We start from the raw sequence: 21,086 nt of genomic DNA on the forward strand, positions 1-21,086 counted from the left end.
CTGACTTGACATTGAAAATGATTAATAATACAGTGGTGGCTAAAAACATGGAATGTTCGGTTGTAACATTTATTAAAATTTGCGCGAAGTTCGAAAACAATAAACAGATTTCAATATATTTACTTGGTGTATATAACTCTTTGCTTATTTCGTACTACCAAGAAATAGAGTAAATGCATTTAATCTAGAATACATAAAATGCTATAAATACAAATTAACTTTTAACAAACATTTATAAACATTTAAGTTTTCCAAGTGACTGGAGTCAGTTAAAGGAGCAGGAGAGGAACAATATCCTGATTAGATAACCAGGGTAAGGCTTGGGCCTGGCTTAAGCCAGCTTTGTTTATTCCTCTATATGAAGTAGTAATTGGCAAGACATTAAATCCTAAACTAGATCGATGGTATTTATAGCCTTGCTATACATAATAATAATATTTTTAAAGTTGCAGTTCAACTGTTTCCGACTTTTTTCCCCGGTTGTTTTCATAAGTCTGTGGAAAATAAAAATTCATACAAAAATTAAAATAAGGTTAATAAAATGATTAAATTATTTTACTTACATGCTGTGCTATTTTCAGAAGATGTTCAAATGTTGTTTTCCCCGTCTGCATAACCATGCCGTAGAAAGCATTACTCTTGGAGGCTGTCAAGAGTTCATAAGGTGCACCAAATTCCACAACATGTCCTGCGTCCAAAACCAAAACCTTATCCGAATCCATTATTGTGTGTAGTCTGTGGGCTATTGTAAGTACGGTGCATTCTTTAAACTTATTTCTAATAGTCGTCTGAATAAGTGCATCAGTTTGTGGATCCACATTGGCGGTGGCCTCGTCCATGACCAGGATGCGATTCTCGCGCAAAATGGCGCGTGCCAGGCACACCAATTGACGTTGACCCACGCTGAAATTGGAGCCACCCTCCGATATGTTACTCTGGAGACCCATGGGCAACTCGCTGATCTCATCCTTAAGATGCACCTGTAAGTTAATGTAAAGATAAGTTGATTTTGTTTGATATTAAGGAATGCAACATGCTCTTACCTCCTCCAAAGCTTGCCACAGTTTGTCGTCAGAATATTGCTCAAATGGATCCAAGTTATAACGTACTGTGCCGGAGAACAAGACCGGCTCCTGAGGTATAATTGAAATTTTACTACGCAAATCATGTAGGCCCATCTGCTCCGTATCCCGCTCATCGATCACTATGGAGCCATCGTTGTAGGACAGGCGAAAAAGGGCATTGATGAGCGAGGATTTGCCTGCGCCCGTGCGGCCCACGATGCCCACCTTCTCGCACGGTTCGATAATAAAATTCAGGGATTTGAGCACATAGGGCGCCTTGGGATCTGGTTCGTAACGTAAACTCAAATCGTCAGCCACAATTTGGCCAGCTTCTGGCCAACTGGGAGGCGGTTTTTTATCCACGGTCGAAGTAAATTCTCCTTCAGACTTCAGGCTCCTGTACTCAATCACACGCTCCACAGAGGTCATGGAGTTCTCCAGCTCAGCCGATTGCCGCATGCCCCACTGCACCATGCCTGTCATGGACATGGCCTGTGTAATGACCAAGCCAATTTGGCCGGCATTCTCAGGCGGATACACAAAATTGTTAAGTATTATGATCAAAACGTAAATCACACAAAATAGATCCAGATAATAACCAAAGGCACGACTTGTAGTCAGGAATGTGTAGTAGCCAATGGAATGATTATCCTGGTAATGATCATATTCCGCAATCAGCATCCTTTGTGCACGCATGGCACGTATTGTGGGCAGTCCATTTAGGGTGGCTCCAAAATGCGAGTACATGGGCGAACGGGCAACAGCCTCCAGACGCTTCACATCCCGCGACGTGCTCAGATAAAAGTTGCGTAGATAATAGAAGCATAGCAGCATGGCCAGCGTATTGATCAGGTACCAAGGATTCGTAATACATAGCACGCATATAATGCCAGCCAAGGTGAGGAATATCTGTATGCAATCCAGCATAACAGTGGGCAGCACCTCGTCCACCTGACCCATATCCATGGCAAAACGATTTAAAATCCTACCCGATGGATTCGTATGAAAGAAATACATGGCCGCATGTGTTATGCTCCGGAACATGGAGTTGTGCAGCTCGGTGGAGGAGTGCATGGCCATGCTGAAGAACAGAAGCGTACGCAATAGAGCGAAAATGATCAGCGCCACATTGATGGACGCAAAGTAGTAGATGTCCAGCGTAGATGACGAGTTGCTCTTCACCCTGCCAAATAGAGAAAATATAAGTTAGATTATGTGGAAAATCGTAAACCAAATATTCAAGTTTTGCTATGCTGATGTTTGTTTACAGCTACTTAACATAACATTGTTATGTACAGAGCTAGTTTAAGGACTTATAAATACTTTACCGACGCTTTGCGACGGTTGCCTTTTATGGATTATGATCTCCTATTCTGCTATGCATTTTAACAGCCGCTTAACATAACATAGCAATGTCAAAAAGCAAGCTACTCGTCCGACGACTGTTCCTAACACAACTGTAATAGACATTTATTTTAAAACCAATAACTGCTTGTATAGAAAATAAATTTGTCTACTTCACAATGTTACTTAACATAATAGTATAATGTTAAAAGGTAATGTAAGTGGCTGGCTACTGTTCTTATAAGACTCTTATACAAACTCGGCAAATAACAGTTAATTCATAAAGTAAAATGAATTTCTTGAAAATTACCTTTTCTACAATGAATTGCAATCAAAAAAGGCAAAGAATATTCTACTTCTCACAAGTATGTTTGATTTAGCTCTTTTAATACTATAATTACCCCTTCTACTTACCAGTAGGACAAAAAGTAGTCACCCCAAGACGCCATCAATTGAGTTCCGAGGCATAGGGACACCACCAGCAGAAACATTAACCAGCCACAGCCGGCTGTAAAGTATTTCTGATACATGCCCCAACCAATTTTATTGGCTGAGCGCGTTTCCTGCACTTCTTTTGGCTTCTCGCGGTCCATCAATGAATCATTCGCACTTGAGCCCATGGAGGAAATGCTGCTGCGACTTTCCACGCTATTTTGGCGGGAATACGAGGTAGATTTTTCATTGTTATCTTTGGTCTTTTGCTCCTTCTCGATTTCAGTCTCCTCTTGTGGCTGCTGTGCCAGCATTTGGGCAAAATCCTGGCCAGACTTGAGCATATGGTCATAGGTGCCAATATCGGTCACCTTGCCCTTGTCCATGATCACAATCAGATCCGCCTGCTCCAGGAACTGCAATTGATGTGTGACCAATATGACCAGCTGATGGCGCAGAAATCCACGCATGCACTGCTCGAAGAGATGCCGGCCCACATGCGTGTCCACGGCGCTGAGCGGATCATCGAGTAGATACACATCCGCTTTGCGATAAACAGCACGCGCCAGGCTAATGCGCGCCTTCTGCCCGCCGGACAGCGATGCGCCGCGTTCCCCGACAATTGTCTTGTCGCCCTGGTCCAACAGCTCAAAGTCGCGTTCCAGGGCGCACATCCTCACCACTGTTCTGTATCGTTGCCTGTCCAGTGGCAGGCCAAACAGTATATTGTCACGCACACTGCCACAGAAGAGCCAGGGTTCCTGTGAGGCATAGGAGCAGCGTCCGCTTAACTTAACCGTGCCCGACTCCGCGCGCAGCTCACCCAGGATGGCCTGTATCAGACTGGATTTGCCAGCGCCGACGGGCCCAATGACAGCCACCAGCTGCTGTCGGTGTAGCTTCATATTGATGTCATCCAAAACGGGCTCCGTGTGATCCGTATTCCAGCGTGCTCTCAAATTCTTGATCTCAACGCAGACATCCGAGCTGAACTGCTGCTGATTGCCATTTGCTAGGAGTTTTTTACTCTCCGCTGCCTTGTCCTCGTCCTCCTCCTCAGCCAGCATGGCCACATCCGTTTCCTCGCGCAGCATAAACGTTGTTATGCGCCGCAAGGATACCAACAGCTCAGCCACCTGGGACATGCCACTGGGAAAGAACTTGGTCATGGTGCGCCGCAATATATTGTAAAATCCGGTTACACAAAATGCCTGCTCCGCCGTCAGCTGGCCACCGGCGAGCACATAGGCCAGCAGGCTGGCAAAGATCGCAAGCCGTCCCAGTGTGATCTCAAAGGAGAGCAGAATGCCGCGTATATAGTTCACCTTGCGTATGACGTTCATCTCGCTGGCACGCGTTTGGGCCACCATCCGCTCAAAGGGCAACTCCCAGGCATACATCTTGATCACCTGAATCCCGGCAATGATCTCGTTCATCATACGGACGCGACGATCTGTTCGGACAGCCGTGCGCAGTCGCAGGGCCGAGGTCAAACGGCTCAGATACGTTTGCAGCGGCAGATAGAGCAGGAGTATAGCGATGCCATAGAAGGAGGCGACGCCAATTTGCCGGTACAGAAAATACGAGGCGATCAGCAGCTCCAACGGACCCAGCCACAGGAAATGCATATGGATGAGAGCACGATCAAAGCGGCCCAAATCATTCGACACCAGATTCACCACCTGACCCGTTGTCGTCCCACCCAGCGCTGTGCGGCTCAAGCGCAAGGCCTTCCGGTAAATGGCACTGCTGACCGCCACTCTCATCTTCATTGCCAGATGCATCATGTGCATCATGAAGGGATGGAACAGCAGCACGCTCATAACAATGCATGTCACCAGCCCGGCGCCATAGAGCTGAGCACTCAGACTGCTTCCATTGCCAGTCAGGGTAAACTCTGATATCAGGCCGGCCAGCAGGAGTGGCAAGGTGGCTCTGCAAACGGAATCAATATATTAATAAAAAACAGCATGACTTCTCTAGTCGTGACTGACCGACTAGCAGATATCCTGTACCCTACACTGAGCTCGGATCTTCGTGGTACGATCTTTCTAAAAACTTTTAGGTCTAAAATATTGCTTTCATCCGCGTGTATATATCAAATATCAAGCCTTAGAACATCTGTAAATTTGTTTAAACTTGGATAAGGTAAAAGTACCCAATAAGTAAAATATTCTGGAAATGTTAACAATTTTGCAATCTAGCTCCTATTATACCCGAGATACGCAAAAACAGTGGCTGAAAATCGATATTTATCGATAGAAATAATAATAAAATATTGCTTTCATCTGCGTTTATATATCAAATATCAAGCCTTAGAAGATCGATACATTTTCAAATTTTATCAAAAACTAAAATATATTTTCGATTTTTTAACACTTTCTTCTTTTTAGCTCCTATTATAACCGAGATACGCAGAAACAGTAACTGAAATTCGATATTTATCGATAGCACATAACGGAAGAGTTATCGAACGTTTGAAACCAACATTTTTTCAAAATCTTGGACTCAAATTCGCTGTCTCTTGCTTTTGAGCTATCTGAGATTGATAGGGAGAATGGAGAACGGACCAAGAATGTATATAAATAGGGTATATAAATAGTATGGCATCAAAGTTGTCTCTTTCTGCCTTGTATATACACAATTACAGCTTATTCTTAACCCTTTGAGACTTACCTGAGGCCAATCTCTAGTATACCAATTACAATGCCCGAAATAACCAATTCCCAGCCAAATACTTTAAGTACGACCCGCAGCATGCTCGCTTTTTTGGCGCCTTTGTGACCTTTCGTCTTGATCTCAGCCTCCCAGGTTTGGTAGAGCTTCTCACCCAACTTTTCCGCCTTATGCTCGTTGAGCACATCATAGAGATCGTTGGGTTCCAATGTTTTTTTGCGGCCCTTGAATAATATGGGCAGCGCAAAGCTGTCAAAATTAACGTTGAAATTATTATAATCAATTAGGTGTTGAGATTATCTAAGGACTATTAAATATAGTTATTATTAGATAAATATCTCATAAATTATTTAAATATTTAAAATTTTTAATTTTATTTAAGTTTCATTTTAAATATCTTTTTATTTATGTAAATAGATTTAAATCGGAAGAAGTGACCACGCAAATGTTGTATAATTACAGGTGATAAAAACAATAATGAATATTATCTTATCTTTTGGAAATAGATAGATAGGACATGTCGACTTGACAGCTACATATTTAAGAGATCAAGTTCGGGCATGTAATACAACTAAAAGATAAAAGATAAAAGCATTATAAATGAAGCTATTGAATTTACAAAACTAAAAAGTATTCCTATTCAAAGATCTCTCCGACTTACCAGAACATAATAGCGGAGAGGCAGCTGGCCGTCTCTCGCGGATTGGGCGCCAGCTTATCAGCTGTCATCTTTGAAAAGTTCCAATATCTATATAATAATAATGTATATTATTTGTTTACATAAGTCTTTTGTTTAATTCTCAGAGACAACCATATGAGCTTTGTAATAGGAAACGTTTGCATAAGGAGTATATAGACTGTGTAAACGTTTGGAAACGTTTTGCCGCGCTTTAAACAAACGTTTATCTCGAGCTTTAGATATGCACATAACAACAACATATGCGGATGCTTCCTATAAATTTCATCACAACTAGGAGATACACGACACACATACACATACACACAGACACCTTCGCAATTTCGCCGGCTTATCGCGGAAAAATAATACAAAAGAAAAAACTTTCCATTTAATTAATGAAAACAGTTGGACTGCACACAAGTCCTCGGTGCGCAGCTCCAAACACAACTAAAACTTATTTGCTCTCTGCGAATTTTAGTTAACAGCTGTTTTAACAGCTGTGGCCGGCACAACCTACAGCGTTGCCATACTGTCGTAATTTTAATATATACATAAATTATTTACATTAAACGAGCAAGCATTAGAGTGGACCCGTTAAATATGCTTTGGTAAATATATAAAAATTTCAATTTTAAGAAATTCTTATAACATATTTTAATTAATAAGATTGAATATTGCAAATATTCAATTTTAATCTTTGGTGCAGCGTAAATTATTTATTATATCTTCTTTCTATTCGATTTTCCTGATACCCAACATTGCTTAACTTATTCTTGAAAATCGAGAATTATTTTTTAAGTACACAAGTAGTTCACATTTATTTTGAAGGCACTGTATTCCTTGCATTTTTACACTTAATATACATAGAAATATATAAACATTAACAACATATAATTCAATGCATAGGCACATACATATAAGTACATATAAAATTAAAGGAATATTGTATTAGAAACTGGAATTGGATGAGTTTATTTACATTCGAAGGACCATCCTGGGATTCAAGTCCTCACTATGATAAGATCCCAGATACGTTCAATGTTGGTTGGCTTCACGATGATAATCTGCGAGTTTGTTGAGCTGCTTCGAATGCCTGCAAATCAAAAAATATTTAATTTGAATACACCTAATTTAAATAAGTATTTATATACCTTCTTGGCAACCAGCACCAGATTATCATAGGTTGCTTTGCCGGTCTGCTTGACCATATCATGGAACACCTTGCTCTCTGCGCAGGTTAATAGCTCATAGGGTGTTCCAAACTCAACAACTCGGCCAGCGTCCATGACGAGCACTTTATCAGAATCCATAATCGTATGTAGCCTGTGGGCTATTGTAAGTACGGTGCAATCCTTAAACTTATTCCTAATTGTTGTCTGGATAAGTCCATCTGTTTGTGGATCCACATTGGCGGTGGCCTCATCCATGACCAGGATGCGATTTTCGCGTAAAATGGCGCGTGCCAGACACACCAATTGCCGTTGACCCACGCTGAAGTTGGTGCCACCTTCCGTTATTTTACTCTGCAAGCCGCTGGGTAAGTCGGCAACGACATCCTTTAGTTTGACCTCATCCAAGGAAGACCATAACTTTTCATCGCTATACTCATCGAAGGGATCCAAATTGTAGCGCATTGTGCCAGAGAACAACACCGGCTCCTGAGGTATTATCGATATTTTGCTACGCAAATCATGTAGGCCCATTACTTGCGTGTCCCGTTTATCGATCAGTATGGAGCCATCGGTGTAGGAGAGGCGGAACAATGCGTTAATTAGTGAAGATTTGCCGGCACCCGTGCGTCCCACAATGCCCACCTTCTCACGAGCTTTGATAACGAAATTAAGAGATTTAAGCACATAATCGGATTTGGGATCGGGGAAATAGCGTAGGCTAAGCTCCTCAAAGGCAATCTTGCCATTTTCTGGCCAGCTCTTGGGCGGTTTCTTATCAGCCGGCGCCTCTAAAGCGCCCTCCGGTTCAATATCCTCATACTCGACGACACGCTCGACGGCGGTCATGGTGTTCTCCAGTTCCGCAGATTGGCGCATGCCCCACTGCACCATGCCGGTCATGCCCATTGCCTGAATAAAAGATAAGAGGATATGTATAAGATAACATTTCAAAGCATGTAATATGATGTAACTTACCTGCGTTATAGCCAAACCTACTTCGCCGCCATTCGCCGGCGGGAAAATGAAAAAACTGAGCGTAATAATGCCGATGTAGATGACACAGAAACAGTCCAGCCAATAGCCAAAGGCACGCGATGTGCTTATAAACATGTAAAAGGCCGAGCTATGCAAATTCTGATGATTATCGAATTCGCTGATCAGCACCCGCTGTGCCCCAAAGGCGCGTATCGTGGACAAGCCCGTTAGCGAGGCAGCCGTGTGCGAGTAAATGGGCGATCGAGCTGTGAATTGGATGTTAATTAGATAGAGATATATACAGATGATAAATGCTATTACAGTAATCGCTCGCTAATTTTCTGATCAACTCTAATTTCTGGAAGTTTTCATTTGCGAGCGTCCACTGTATCTATAATTAACTTACTGATGGCCTCCAAGCGTTTGACATTACGGGAAGTTTTCAGATAGAACGTGCGCAGCTGATAGAAAATGATGCCGAGTACGAACGTGGGAACCAGAAACAGCGGATTAACAATGGCTATGACAATGACAATGCCAGCCAGGGCCAGAAAGATTTGTATGACATCCATCATGACAGCAGGCAATATCTCATCCACTTGACCCATATCCTTGGAGAAACGATTTAATATACGACCCGACGGATTCGTATTGAAGAAATACATAGCAGCGCGCGTTATACCGCGAAACATGGAATTGTGCAGCTCCGTGGATGCCTTCATGGCCACATTGAAGAACAAAAATGAACGCGCCAGGGTGATGGCAATGGTGGCAATTGTAATCAGGGTAAAGATATATGTGTCCAGCAATTCAGCGTCTACGGACAAGCCCAAATCGTGGAGCCAAGTCGAGAGACGAGATTCCATGACATGTGAGACAATTGTTGTGGTGTCATTGGCGGCAGGCGAGCTCAAGGAATTAGCCAAAAGTGTGCTATTGTCATGCATGCTTTTTAAGTTGCCCTTCTTGGCAACCCTGTGAACAATAAGAATGTATTTAAAAAAAAAGTTGACTTCAGCATTTTGCTCACTCACCAATAAGACAGAAAATAGTCGCCCAGTGAGGCCAACACCTGTGACAGCACACAGAAGCCCATCATGACAAAGAAGGCAAAGAAACCGCCGCCAGCCTTAAAATATTTGTTATAAAGTCCCATTCCGATGCGACCTTGTTCCTGTGACTCCTGCACATGCATTTGCGCTGCCGACGCCTCATCCAGACAGGAATCGGCTAGCGATAGGAGCGACTGTTCGCTGTTGCGTCGCTTATCGCTGGCCGAGCCCGATCTGGAGCGAGAGCGCTCCTCAATGCCATGCTCATCGCGCGACGAATCTGCTAGCATTGAGGCAAAGTCAAGACCCGATTCGCGCAGCGATTCGTATGTACCCACAGCGCTCACTTGACCCTTTTCCAGAATGACAATTTGATCGGCATGCTGCAGAAATTGCAGCTGATGCGTGACAAGGATTACAATACGATCCCGCAAATAGCCGCGCATGCATTTCTCGAATAGATGTCGTGCCACATGTGTGTCCACGGCGCTGAGCGGGTCGTCGAGCAGATAAATTGCCGTCTGGCGATAAACAGCGCGCGCCAAGCTAATGCGCGCCTTCTGTCCTCCCGATAAAGACGCACCCCGCTCGCCCACAATTGTCTTGTCGCCGTATGGCAACAGCTCAAAGTCACGCTCCAGGGCACAGTTTTTCACCACCTGTGCATAGCGACGTTTGTCCATGGCCTGGCCAAAGAGTATATTCTGACGAACAGTGCCAGTGAAGAGCCAGGGTTCCTGAGATGCATATGAGAAGCTTCCATTTACACGTATCTCGCCAGATTCCGCACGCAGTTCGCCCAGTATAGCCTGAATCAGGCTGGACTTGCCGGCGCCCGTACGTCCTACAATGCCAAGCATGGTGCCAGGTTGGACGCGCAAATTGACGCCATTGAGGGTGTAATCCGGTGAGCTGGTATCCCATTTGGCTTTTAATGCAGTTATGGATATTTGGGCTTCAGAGAGCACGGCGTTTTCATTGATGTGCGGCAGCATTGGTGGCGTCAGCAGCTTCTCCTTGGCATCCTCATTCTCCTGTTCCAGTTTGGAGTGCACTGTAGTCTGATTGCTTCCTGGCGAGACTAAGGGTAGTTCCAAGGATTTATCAATAACATCCGTCTCCTCGTACAGCATGAAGTTTTGCACACGCTTTATAGAAATTAATGCCTCGGCCATTTGCGAAATGCCTTGGGGAAAGAAGACGGTCATGGTGGTGCGCAGTATATTATAATAGGCCGTGATCACAAAGGCCACTTCGGGCGTCAGAAATGTGCCCAAGAGTACGTAGCCCACCAGACTTAGAAAGATGGAAACGCGTGTCAAGAATATTATAAATGATAATAATATGCCTCTTATATAGGAGACATGTCGTATGGCATTAATTTCCTTTTTGCGGGCAAACGCAACCATTTGCTCAAAGGGCAGCTCCCAGGCATACATCTTGATCACCTGAATGCCAGCAATAATCTCGTTCATCATCCTAACGCGCTCGTCCGTCCGCAAAGCTGTGCGCATCCTTAGCACCGAAGTCTTCTTGCCCAGCCAGGCCTGCATCGGTATGAAGAGCAGCATAAAAGCGACACCAAACACAGCCGCAATTCCAATCTGCAAGAGATTTACAAAAGTTATTGAATGCATTGAACGACAACCTTTGGCTTGCAGCTCTTCTACACTTACCTCCAGGTACATTAGGTATGTTATAAACAGCGTCTCCAGAGGTCCCACCCACAGGTAATGCACAAAAATTGTCGCCAAATCCAAGCGCCCCACGTCGTTAGACATCAGATTAACAATATGCCCAGCTGTGGTATCACCCAGCGCGGTTTTGCTCAGCCGCAGCGCCTTGCGATAAATCATGCTGCACATTCCGACGCGCATTTTCATGCCGACATGCATGGTGCCCAGCATATAGGGATGCATAATGATGACATTCAAGGCGCTGCAGGCGACCACGCCTGCCGCATAATAATAAGCAGACTCTATTGTCTCTGAGCCGTAGGTATAGTAGGATATCAGCTTGAGCAGGCACAGCGGCTGCAGTGTGCGCAGACCCAGTTCCAGCATGAAGAGCACCAGTCCCAGCATGCCGAAGTGCAGTCCAAAAACACGCACCAGAGCACACAGGAGGCTCGGCTCCTTCTTGGAGTTCAGCTGCTTTTTCTGTAACTCTCGTTCCCAGGCGGCGCATAAATCATTTCCAAGGGTTTCTAAAAAATAAAGACAGATTTTCTTATAAAGATGGAAAAATTTGTAAATAAAACAATCAGACTGCATCAAATTTCGCAATATTATGGGTTACTGCCAGCCACATAAGATAAAGCTCTGTTTGCAAGGATCGCAAATAAGATTATTAATTCATGGCAGGCCAAATCTTATCAACACGAACAATTACAAAATCTTCCTCAAGCAAACAATACCCCAAGTCAATGACCGAATTTACACATGTGCCTTCATTTTTAAAGACTGATAAGTTTGGATTTTCCAATGCATTTAATTGTTTTAAATGGGATTCGACTCATAACAGTGGTTGCTCTCCACGAAGAACTCATCGGATCTGAAGCTGGTTTGTTCCAGCTAAACAAAAATTTATAAAATTAGGGCATATTGTATAATTATACTATTTAGTGAGGACTTTACAAAGTCAATATTAGAGGTTAAAAAATAAATTAAAAAAAAACATTTTTTTGCCCATATATAAATAAGAATTTAAGATTCGAGGCCCCATACTTTTAATATAATTTCTTATTTCTGGACAATTCTATATTTCTAATAGTTCAAATCTTCGACGGATCACTGTATTTCAATTGATTTTGTTTGTATATATTGAATGAACTCAATTGTATTGAATGCACATAGCATTGAATATGAATATGTTTATGTAAGTCAATCATGTGACATTATTATAAATATAAGTAAATATATTTACAGAATTGTTCCGTGGTGTGACTCACTAAGGGATATATGGAAGTTGAGTATTTTTTTTGTTTTCATTTTATGGCGAAATATGGTTTAAATGAAGCTTATAAATAACAGACCAATTACACAAACATACACACACACACACACACGCTTATCTTAGATATGCTGAGTGACATGTCTTTAATATTGAAATGATTTGTCAGCGTTTATATCTATTTATAAGAGTTTAGATAAATGTACCTGACTTGTGTTCCTTCAATGCCTTGAAGAGATCTTCAGTTTCCAGCGTTTTTTTGCGTCCCTTTATGAACGTGGGCATGGTGTACCTACATACGTGCATAATGTATTTTCCATTATAAAAAGCAAATTACTGATAAAAAATGACATACCAGAAACATGCTGCCGATATGAAATTGGCATGCTCCCGTGGATTTTCCGGCAAGTCTGCAGTTTTAATGGACTGCATTTTGTACGTTGAAGCTGAAAAATTACGTAATGGATAAGGTTTTTTATAGAGAAAACTGCAAAATAGTATGACATTGTTCTTTTGTCCGTTTTGTTAATTACTATTGCAATCGCATTGATTGATTAACTCTGATTGTACGTAATTATACAGCAAAATGTATGTTCAAATTGATACATATACATATATATTTGCATGTGTATATGTACATGAGTATGTGTGTGTATAACCCTTTTGTAGTCTTTAATTTTGCAAAATTATGCGAAAAAGCGCGCCCCTGAAATATATAATCAGATAAAACATTTTGCTGACACCTGTAACATGCACATGCATGTCTGTAACTGTAATTCGAAAAAGCACATGTATTGCAGCAATTTTGTCTGCAAAGCTCTGAGATCAATTGTCAGGGTTATAATCTCACGATACCGCAGCTTTCATTTATGTGTATGCGTGAGCTTAACCAAATGCAACTACCTGACGCAGATGCATATGTGTGTGTAAGCTGGGAGTTCGACTTGACTTCTATATATGTATGTGTGTACAATTGTGTGCACGCTATAATAGCCGGCAAATAATGTAAACATTGTTGCAATCTAGCCTACAATTTACGACGGTTACAAAGTGAACATATGTACGTGCGAATGCATACAGGTAATGTAAGTAAATTTAAACAAAAAATGCACATATACATGCAAACTGACATCAATGCAATTCTCAAATTATAATTATTCATGTTCGTCTTTAAAGACTGTAAGTGCGAGATTAACTTAGAAACCAAACACATTTGCATGTTTATTTCTGTGAACAAATACATATATTTGTATGCTTATAAACATAGACGCACACACACAACCACAATTGCACGTGAACAGCCAACTCCAACGCAAGTCTGCAATATAACAAGTCACTGACACATACATATGTATATACATTCATTTTTATATATGTACATTCTTATACCTGACCACGCGGGCGGCGCATTGGCAAATCATTGGATTACATACATACTTATTGTCTTCTTTGCTTTATCGTTCTATTTATACGTGTACATACAAACATGCATGTGTATGCGCACTTATCTTATGTCCGCATTTACAGTTAGCTTAAACGGTGCGCCAATACAAAAACTTAGTTCCTGCTCATTCACTAATTCAGATTATTTATTGTTATTTTAGATAAAGGTCGTTTTTTCAATTGTTCTAAATTATCTAATCGCAAACACATTGCAAATTAATATAATTGCTGATTCAAGTGAATCGACATAAACACAAATACATACGTTTGCTTATATTGGACTATGCTCAATAAAACTTGAAAATCATTATATTCTGTTTTCTGTTGTCGGAAACCAAAGGCAATTAACAATAACGTACGTAGAACTAGCGCGCAACAACAAAACCGAACCGTCTGCCTAAAAGGGCAGCATGCTACTGAAAAACAGCTGGCGGCATTCAGCTCTTTTCAACTGAATTCGCCACCAGTAAATACACGCACACATATGCACCCGCCTATGTACATATGCTCGTATATGTATAAATGTGCTTACACACGTAAAATGAATAAATCAACAAGTTTTTATACATACATAAATTATAAATTCGAAAGTATTTAAGAATATATGGGGGTGTATAAGGTAATCCGCTTTGAAAAGCCTATCTATGAAGTCAAACTAACTATACCAAATTCAAGTATTTTGTTTTTGTAGAAAACGTACGGCAACCTATTTTTGAAATTCGCCCCAAGGGACTTTTCATAGCAACGGTTAACCACCAAAGTAAATTTACGTCGCAAAAATTCAATAATTTCATCGAATTTTTTTTTAGTTAACATTTTATAAGCATAGCATAAGACTACTTACACATTTTTAAAATAATGATCAATCTACCATTAGTTTTGGTGGAATTTTACCACATTTGCGCATTTTTTTATTGCCCTCAGAATAGATACCTGTAGGCTATGTATATTAGGATTGCACTTTTCATTAAGGAATTAAATCAATATTAATGATTATATCATATCGGATAGACCTTGTGGAAATAAATGCATATGCGGTTTATTTAACTATGTAAAACAAGTTGTTATTGGCAACCACCGAAAAAGACGCCATCTCAAGCCGGCTACACACCCCTTTTGTTCTTATCACAGATATAAAAAAAAAAGTTAATATACATATGTACATTTTATTCACCTACAGATTATTCTGTTTATTTTTGTTTTTATTTCTTTTTAATTTTAGTTTTATTTTTCTTTTGTGTTCTTCACGTACATCCAAGTGAATGAATGCACTCACATATTTGAAAACTTAGGCAACAAGAGCAGATGCAGTGCTAGACTCGTACTTCCAGTTGGGGGGCAGCACGCTCTTCGTCTTGTAGTAGCGAGCCAGACGGTGAATTCTGGACTCGACCAGAATCAAACGGAACTTGCCGTCCTTATCCTTGCGACTGCGCTCCAAATGCTTGCGGATGGCCACAGCCTTCTTGATCATGTGATATAGATCCTCGGGGATGTCGGGCTTGAGGCCCACCGATTTCATGATGCGCAGAATTTTGTTGCCATTGACAAAACGCACCTGAGCAACGCCATGCGAATCACGCAGGATAATGCCTGAAATGGTAGAAAAGTTAAACACATTAACATAACCTCAAACTGTAAACAAATACAATAATAATACCAATTTTTGAGGGAGTCAGGCCTTTCTTGCCGAGCTTCTTAATCTGCTCCTTTACATCCTCAGCGTTCAGCTTCAGCCACGATGGGACTGTGCGTCTGTAGGGCAGTGCTGATTGGGATATACCCTTGCTGCGAAGCAAAAGGTATTTGTTAATTTAGCCAGTGAATGACGACAATGAGAAGAAGAAGAGCGAGAGTATTAATTTGCAACATGTGCTTGCCATGGTGGCTAAAAACTCGATTGAAACTAGAGCGTTATATGCAGATACAATATTGCAATTGTGTCATCTTCGTTATGGCACGTTAGGAAAACACATTTTACAACAATACTCGCTTATAGATAATATTAAAATCAACTACCCAGGAGCGTGCATTCGACCCATGATGTTACTAGCTTAGTTTTTTACACCGAAAAGAAAGTGGAGACTTGTGGAACAACACTCTACAACTTAACTCTACAAAAGCCGCGCAGAGTTGCATTTACATTCGTCACTTAACATAATTGCTCCCTATTTAACAGCCGCCAGCCAACCAGCAACAGACTCGCCACTCGTTATATATGCAGGCATTGCTCACTGAAAAATTTGTTCTAACAATTGTTTATACTTTATTCAGAAAAAAATGCAGCAAGATAAATACAGTGATACGCTGAATAAGCTGGAAAATGAGGAGCTCGAGGTAAGCATTTCATTGTAATGCCAAAGCAGCTATAATAATGAAAAGCCTCCTGCATATTTTTATAGAACATATCACCGGGCGCTGAAATTTACCAGCAGCTAATGGCGATTTATCTTTATCAAAACAAACTGTGCGTGAGTGTGAATATATATTGTTTTATTATGTTTTAACTAATTGTATGCTTATAGAGCCAATGCAAAATTACTTTGGATGCGTATATCAAATAATCTGAAGGAACAAAACAAAGAACTGGCACAACTAAATCTCTTGAATCTTGCCCTGCAGCACAACAACTATGCAGATTTCTTTAAACATATTAAATATGACTGGTCCGAGACTAATAAGCTAATCATTGATGATCTCCTGGGTGAGCAAGACCAAATATATGCCCAACTAATTAACTTACAGATTTGTCTTATTGCAGTTAAACAACGCGAGGAGCTGCTCAACCTGACCGCTACTGCATACGTATCCATATACGAGCAGAATCTGATGGAAATGGCCCAGTTGACGCCAGATGAACTGAAAAATGTCTGCTTAGATTGGACGCGCGAACAGGATGGTGATAAGCTAATTTTGCTGCCGAAATTGAAAGAGGCAACTCCACGTATTGCTAGCGACGATCAGTTGTTGAAATTAACCGAGTTTGTCTCGTTTTTAGAAAACTAAAATATAAAAATGAATTATATTTATCTTTTGGCATTTTTCATTTGGTAGTCGTTAAATGAGGAGTGTTACTGTTTACCGGGTGAGCAGCTCTGTTAACTAAAAGTATCGAGTAGCATCGTTCTTGTCTCGTTGTGTCATTTTGTAGAATAAAAAAATTTTGCACGGAAACGAATCGCATTTTCACTGGAAAATCAATCAGAGAAAATATTGAAATTGTGGACATTTTCGAATAGGTTGTAATCAAAAAACTGTACGAAGGCATTTAATAATAACTGTAAACAGTTAAATCGTTATTGGGCCTCCTTTGTATTTCGTGCGGAATAGAAAAAACCGATTTTTTGTACAATTGTGTGTGTGAGAAAAGAAAATGGCAGCAAGCGACAAATCTGTCGATGATTCTCTTTATCCCATTGCGGTATTAATTGATGAATTGAAAAATGAGGATGTGCAGGTTAGTTATTGTTAAGCTAATTAACAAATTTACGCTTTGCTCAGTTAATACAAATATGTGCATATATGCATGGGTATGTACACATTAATGCAAAAAATGCGTCACTGTGAATAGCAAATCGTGTGCGTGAGCGCAGATCTGTGTATGTGTGTGTGCATAGGTGGTCCCTTACTCTTGCAAAACGTATCATAAAGGGACATCTCCGGCTCCATAGAGTATATATGCATATCTTGGTCAGCATCAACAGCTAAATCGATATTGCCATGTCCGTAAATGTATTTTAGCATCTAAGCTATCTTAATAAATCTATGCATATATGTCGGCATCTGCCGGATTGGAACACTATATCATATAACTGTTTTAAAAATTATCAGTCGAAATAGTTTTTCTGTTTTTAATGATACTGCAACGAAATAAATATATTATAATAAAATTTTTTAATGAAAAATATCTATTTTATATTGCATATAACATCTGACATGTGTGCAAGGGTATTCAACCTTCGGCGCACCAAATATGAATACTATGTTTATTTGTTTGTTTGTTTTGTATTTTGTTTAATTAGAGACATGCTAAATTTAATAATTATTTGCCTTTCATAGTTGCGTTTGAACTCGATCAAAAAGCTATCAACAATAGCGCTTGCATTGGGCGAGGAACGCACACGCTCCGAGCTGATACCGTTCCTAACTGAAACCATATACGATGAAGATGAGGTGCTCTTAGCATTGGCCGATCAGTTGGGCAATTTTACAAGTAAGTACTTAACCTGAAACATTTATTATAGATGTACAATTATATTTTGCTCAGGTCTTGTGGGTGGGCCGGAATATGCCATGTACTTGTTGCCGCCCCTGGAGAGCTTGGCCACCGTTGAGGAGACGGTGGTACGCGATAAGGCAGTCGAATCTCTGCGCACTGTCGCTGCGGAGCACAGTGCTCTGGATTTGGAGATACATGTGGTGCCGACGCTGCAGCGTCTAGTCTCCGGTGATTGGTTCACCTCGCGCACCTCGGCCTGTGGTCTTTTCTCCGTGTGCTATCCACGCGTCACACAGCCGGTCAAGGCCGAATTGCGTGCCAATTTCCGTAAATTGTGCCAGGATGAGACGCCCATGGTACGACGCGCCGCAGCCAATAAACTAGGCGAATTCGCTAAGGTGGTGGAGACAGAGTATCTCAAATCGGACTTGATACCGAACTTCGTGCAACTGGCGCAGGACGATCAGGACTCTGTGCGACTGTTAGCTGTGGAGGCGTGCGTCAGCATTGCTCAATTGCTGCCACAGGACGATGTTGAACATGTTAGTGAATCAGCCGGGCACCTTTTGGGCATATATCTCATATATATGTATTCTATCACTATTTCCAGCTGGTGTTACCCACGCTGCGTCAGTGCGCCAGCGATTCATCGTGGCGCGTGCGTTACATGGTCGCCGAGAAGTTTGTCGATCTACAGAAGGCTGTAGGTCCGGAGATCACACGTGTTGATCTTGTGCCCGCTTTTCAATATCTGCTCAAAGATGCCGAGGCTGAGGTGCGCGCCGCTGTCGCCACCAAAGTCAAGGACTTTTGTGCCAGCCTGGATAAGGCAAATCAGGTGCAAATCATTTTGAGCTCCATTTTGCCATATGTGCGCGATCTGGTTTCCGATCCCAATCCACATGTCAAATCAGCTCTGGCCTCTGTTATTATGGGCCTGAGTCCCATGCTTGGCGCTTATCAAACAGTCGAACAACTGCTGCCCCTGTTTCTCATACAGCTAAAGGACGAGTGCCCGGAAGTGCGTCTTAATATCATCTCAAATTTGGATTGCGTCAACGATGTCATTGGCATTCAGCAGCTGTCGCAGGTAATGTGGAAAACTCTGTCCTAAATTTATGAGTATAAAGTATTGTACTATTTTATATACTCAACAGTCTCTGCTACCCGCCATTGTTGAATTGGCTGAGGATTCCAAGTGGCGCGTTCGCCTCGCAATCATTGAGTACATGCCCGCGTTGGCTGGTCAGCTGGGCCAGGAGTTCTTCGATCAGAAACTGCGCGGTCTCTGTATGGGCTGGCTGAATGATCATGTTTATGCTATTCGTGAGGCAGCCACATTAAATATGAAGAAACTCGTTGAACAGTTTGGTGCACCTTGGGCCGAGCAGGCCATTATTCCAATGATATTAGTCATGTCACGCAACAAGAACTATTTGCACAGTAAGCACACTTATTAAATACAAATAAATATACTATAATTTTAATTATATATGTTTTTTTAGGAATGACCTGCCTTTTCTGTCTGAATGTTTTGGCCGAGGTTTGCGGAACGGAAATAACCACAAAACTGTTGCTGCCGACAGTTTTGCTGCTCGCCGCCGATCCAGTAGCCAATGTGCGCTTCAATGTGGCCAAAACATTGCAGAAGATTTCACCGTTCCTGGAGGCGAGTGTTATTGATGCGCAAGTGAAACCGACGCTGGACAAACTGAATGCTGATGCCGATGTAGATGTTAAGCATTTCGCTGCACAGGCAATTGCTGGAATAGCAGCTGGTAAGCATAGCCCAAGTGGTCCAAGTGACAAACACGCAGTTTAAACACGTTACGCCAGCACAGCTCCAGCACAGATAGAATAACTTTTCCATATGCTGCTAGTATAATCTATATATCGAACCCTTAGAAATGGAACTGAATGTCTTTAGAACCTCTGTGCCGCCCTGCATGGGCCTGAAACTTGAGGCGGCCCTGGCCTCTAAGCTGGTCGTTGAGCCGCCGCCCATGTCCGCAGCGGCTGAGGCTGTTGGCGTTGTCCTCGAGCTGAATACTAATACCGAGAATAATGATATCGTCGCTGGGGGGGAGCAGCAACAGAAGAGTGTTTCGGAATGTTAGAGGATGAGTAGCCAAACCAGAATACCAAATGTGTGAACACCTCGTGTGTGTGTGTGTGTGTAGCCAGTGCTGTATTTAATTCGCAAATTGGACCAAGCATACATAAACCCCATGTAATTCCTAGTGTCTCAAAATTTGTCCATGTCGATTAAATTGTGTGCGTTACTGCAAAAAGAAAAAAAAATAGAAAAAGAAGAAGAAAGAAAGAAAAACCTAAAATATAAACCAAATTATTAACTAATTCTTGTTTCATAATTTTTCTCTGTCTCTTTCCCGGTTTCACAAACACGCCTCCACATGTCGAATGTTTATAAACTCTAATATAATTTTTATTCCAGCGTAATCAACTTGTATACTTTTTTATTCTATTTTTAAAATGTATGTTTTTCACACACGCTGGCAACAAAAATATAATTATTGTGTAGCAACAACACTTAAAAACGGAAACTTGTAGTTAAAATCAGATGGAGAGAAATTTCTTACGTAGAACTGGAGACGCCAAACTGCAAGAGATCACTGAGAGAAACAAAAACCCGGAGCCTACATATTTAACATTTTCAAAATGCATAAGTCAAGCAAAAGGAGCAAAAGCCACAAACGCTCGACACATGAGAATATATTACTTACATACTTATTAAATACCTAATTTAACACATAAGCATAACTTCATTATTAAAACAAACAAAAATGTGTAGACTTTGAAAACAAATGTATTGGTTAATCGCATGTAAATGCAAAATAAAATTTATTGTAAAAGAATATTGGCTGGCTTTTACTTCTAAGGGATTCTCTCCAGAAATCTAAATCGACGATAATACCTCGAATATAAAATGTAAAATAGAATTCGAATTGCTTTCGGATTCCAAATGTTGAAATGTTAAAAATGATCATTCGTCGCAAATCTGGCGCTAGATAGCTTTAAACAGTTTTAAAGCCTGGCTAAGCTTGTTTTACGCAACTA

General features: G+C 41.3%; 5 protein-coding genes across 8 annotated transcripts; 2 read left to right on the plus strand and 3 right to left on the minus strand.

Annotated features, from left to right (window-relative positions):
• Nucleotides 1–162: 162 nt before the first annotated feature.
• Nucleotides 163–6,632, minus strand: LOC135439033 (probable multidrug resistance-associated protein lethal(2)03659). 2 transcript variants are annotated; one of them, XM_064697633.1, is made up of 7 exons: nt 6,581–6,632; nt 6,178–6,264; nt 5,517–5,765; nt 2,823–4,775; nt 1,044–2,247; nt 564–980; nt 163–494 (listed from the first exon to the last, which is right to left on the minus strand). In XM_064697633.1, exons 2-7 carry the CDS (start codon nt 6,243–6,245, stop codon nt 441–443), a joined length of 3,945 nt encoding a protein of 1,314 aa, XP_064553703.1. In that variant the 5' UTR covers nt 6,246–6,264; nt 6,581–6,632; the 3' UTR covers nt 163–440. The 2 variants fall into 2 exon arrangements, with proteins under 2 accessions (XP_064553703.1, XP_064553704.1); XM_064697634.1 differs by lacking the exon at nt 6,581–6,632 and adding an exon at nt 6,527–6,544.
• A 350-nt stretch (nt 6,633–6,982) lies between these two features.
• On the minus strand, nt 6,983–14,202 carry LOC135438888 (probable multidrug resistance-associated protein lethal(2)03659). Its single transcript, XM_064697432.1, has 9 exons — nt 14,055–14,202; nt 12,702–12,800; nt 12,553–12,638; nt 11,071–11,600; nt 9,377–10,998; nt 8,749–9,317; nt 8,343–8,608; nt 7,347–8,276; nt 6,983–7,288 (listed from the first exon to the last, which is right to left on the minus strand). Exons 2-9 carry the CDS (start codon nt 12,776–12,778, stop codon nt 7,247–7,249), a joined length of 4,122 nt encoding a protein of 1,373 aa, XP_064553502.1. The 5' UTR covers nt 12,779–12,800; nt 14,055–14,202; the 3' UTR covers nt 6,983–7,246.
• A 747-nt stretch (nt 14,203–14,949) lies between these two features.
• Nucleotides 14,950–15,967, minus strand: RpS13 (ribosomal protein S13). The gene is made up of 3 exons (XM_064697395.1): nt 15,809–15,967; nt 15,450–15,577; nt 14,950–15,382 (listed from the first exon to the last, which is right to left on the minus strand). Exons 1-3 carry the CDS (start codon nt 15,829–15,831, stop codon nt 15,078–15,080), a joined length of 456 nt encoding a protein of 151 aa, XP_064553465.1. The 5' UTR covers nt 15,832–15,967; the 3' UTR covers nt 14,950–15,077.
• On the plus strand, nt 15,967–16,818 carry CSN8 (COP9 signalosome subunit 8). 2 transcript variants are annotated; one of them, XM_064697394.1, is made up of 5 exons: nt 15,991–16,009; nt 16,064–16,126; nt 16,192–16,256; nt 16,315–16,493; nt 16,551–16,818. In XM_064697394.1, the coding sequence occupies exons 2-5, from the start codon at nt 16,070–16,072 to the stop codon at nt 16,793–16,795; spliced, it is 546 nt and encodes a 181-aa protein (XP_064553464.1). In that variant the 5' UTR covers nt 15,991–16,009; nt 16,064–16,069; the 3' UTR covers nt 16,796–16,818. The 2 variants fall into 2 exon arrangements, with proteins under 2 accessions (XP_064553463.1, XP_064553464.1); XM_064697393.1 differs by having other exon boundaries at nt 15,967–16,126.
• Nucleotides 16,819–16,955: 137 nt separating this feature from the next.
• Pp2A-29B (Protein phosphatase PP2A regulatory subunit A) lies at nt 16,956–20,884 on the plus strand. 2 transcript variants are annotated; one of them, XM_064697392.1, is made up of 7 exons: nt 16,956–17,246; nt 17,849–18,002; nt 18,057–18,550; nt 18,619–19,098; nt 19,166–19,451; nt 19,514–19,786; nt 20,464–20,884. In XM_064697392.1, the coding sequence occupies exons 1-7, from the start codon at nt 17,163–17,165 to the stop codon at nt 20,466–20,468; spliced, it is 1,776 nt and encodes a 591-aa protein (XP_064553462.1). In that variant the 5' UTR covers nt 16,956–17,162; the 3' UTR covers nt 20,469–20,884. The 2 variants fall into 2 exon arrangements, with proteins under 2 accessions (XP_064553462.1, XP_064553461.1); XM_064697391.1 differs by lacking the exon at nt 20,464–20,884 and adding an exon at nt 19,914–20,237.
• Nucleotides 20,885–21,086: the final 202 nt, after the last annotated feature.

The sequence above is a fragment of the Drosophila montana genome, unplaced genomic scaffold, assembly GCF_035044405.1.
Source record: "Drosophila montana isolate Dmon_TW-CO22-7 unplaced genomic scaffold, ASM3504440v1 contig_402_1, whole genome shotgun sequence".
Taxonomy (NCBI): domain Eukaryota; kingdom Metazoa; phylum Arthropoda; class Insecta; order Diptera; family Drosophilidae; genus Drosophila; species Drosophila montana.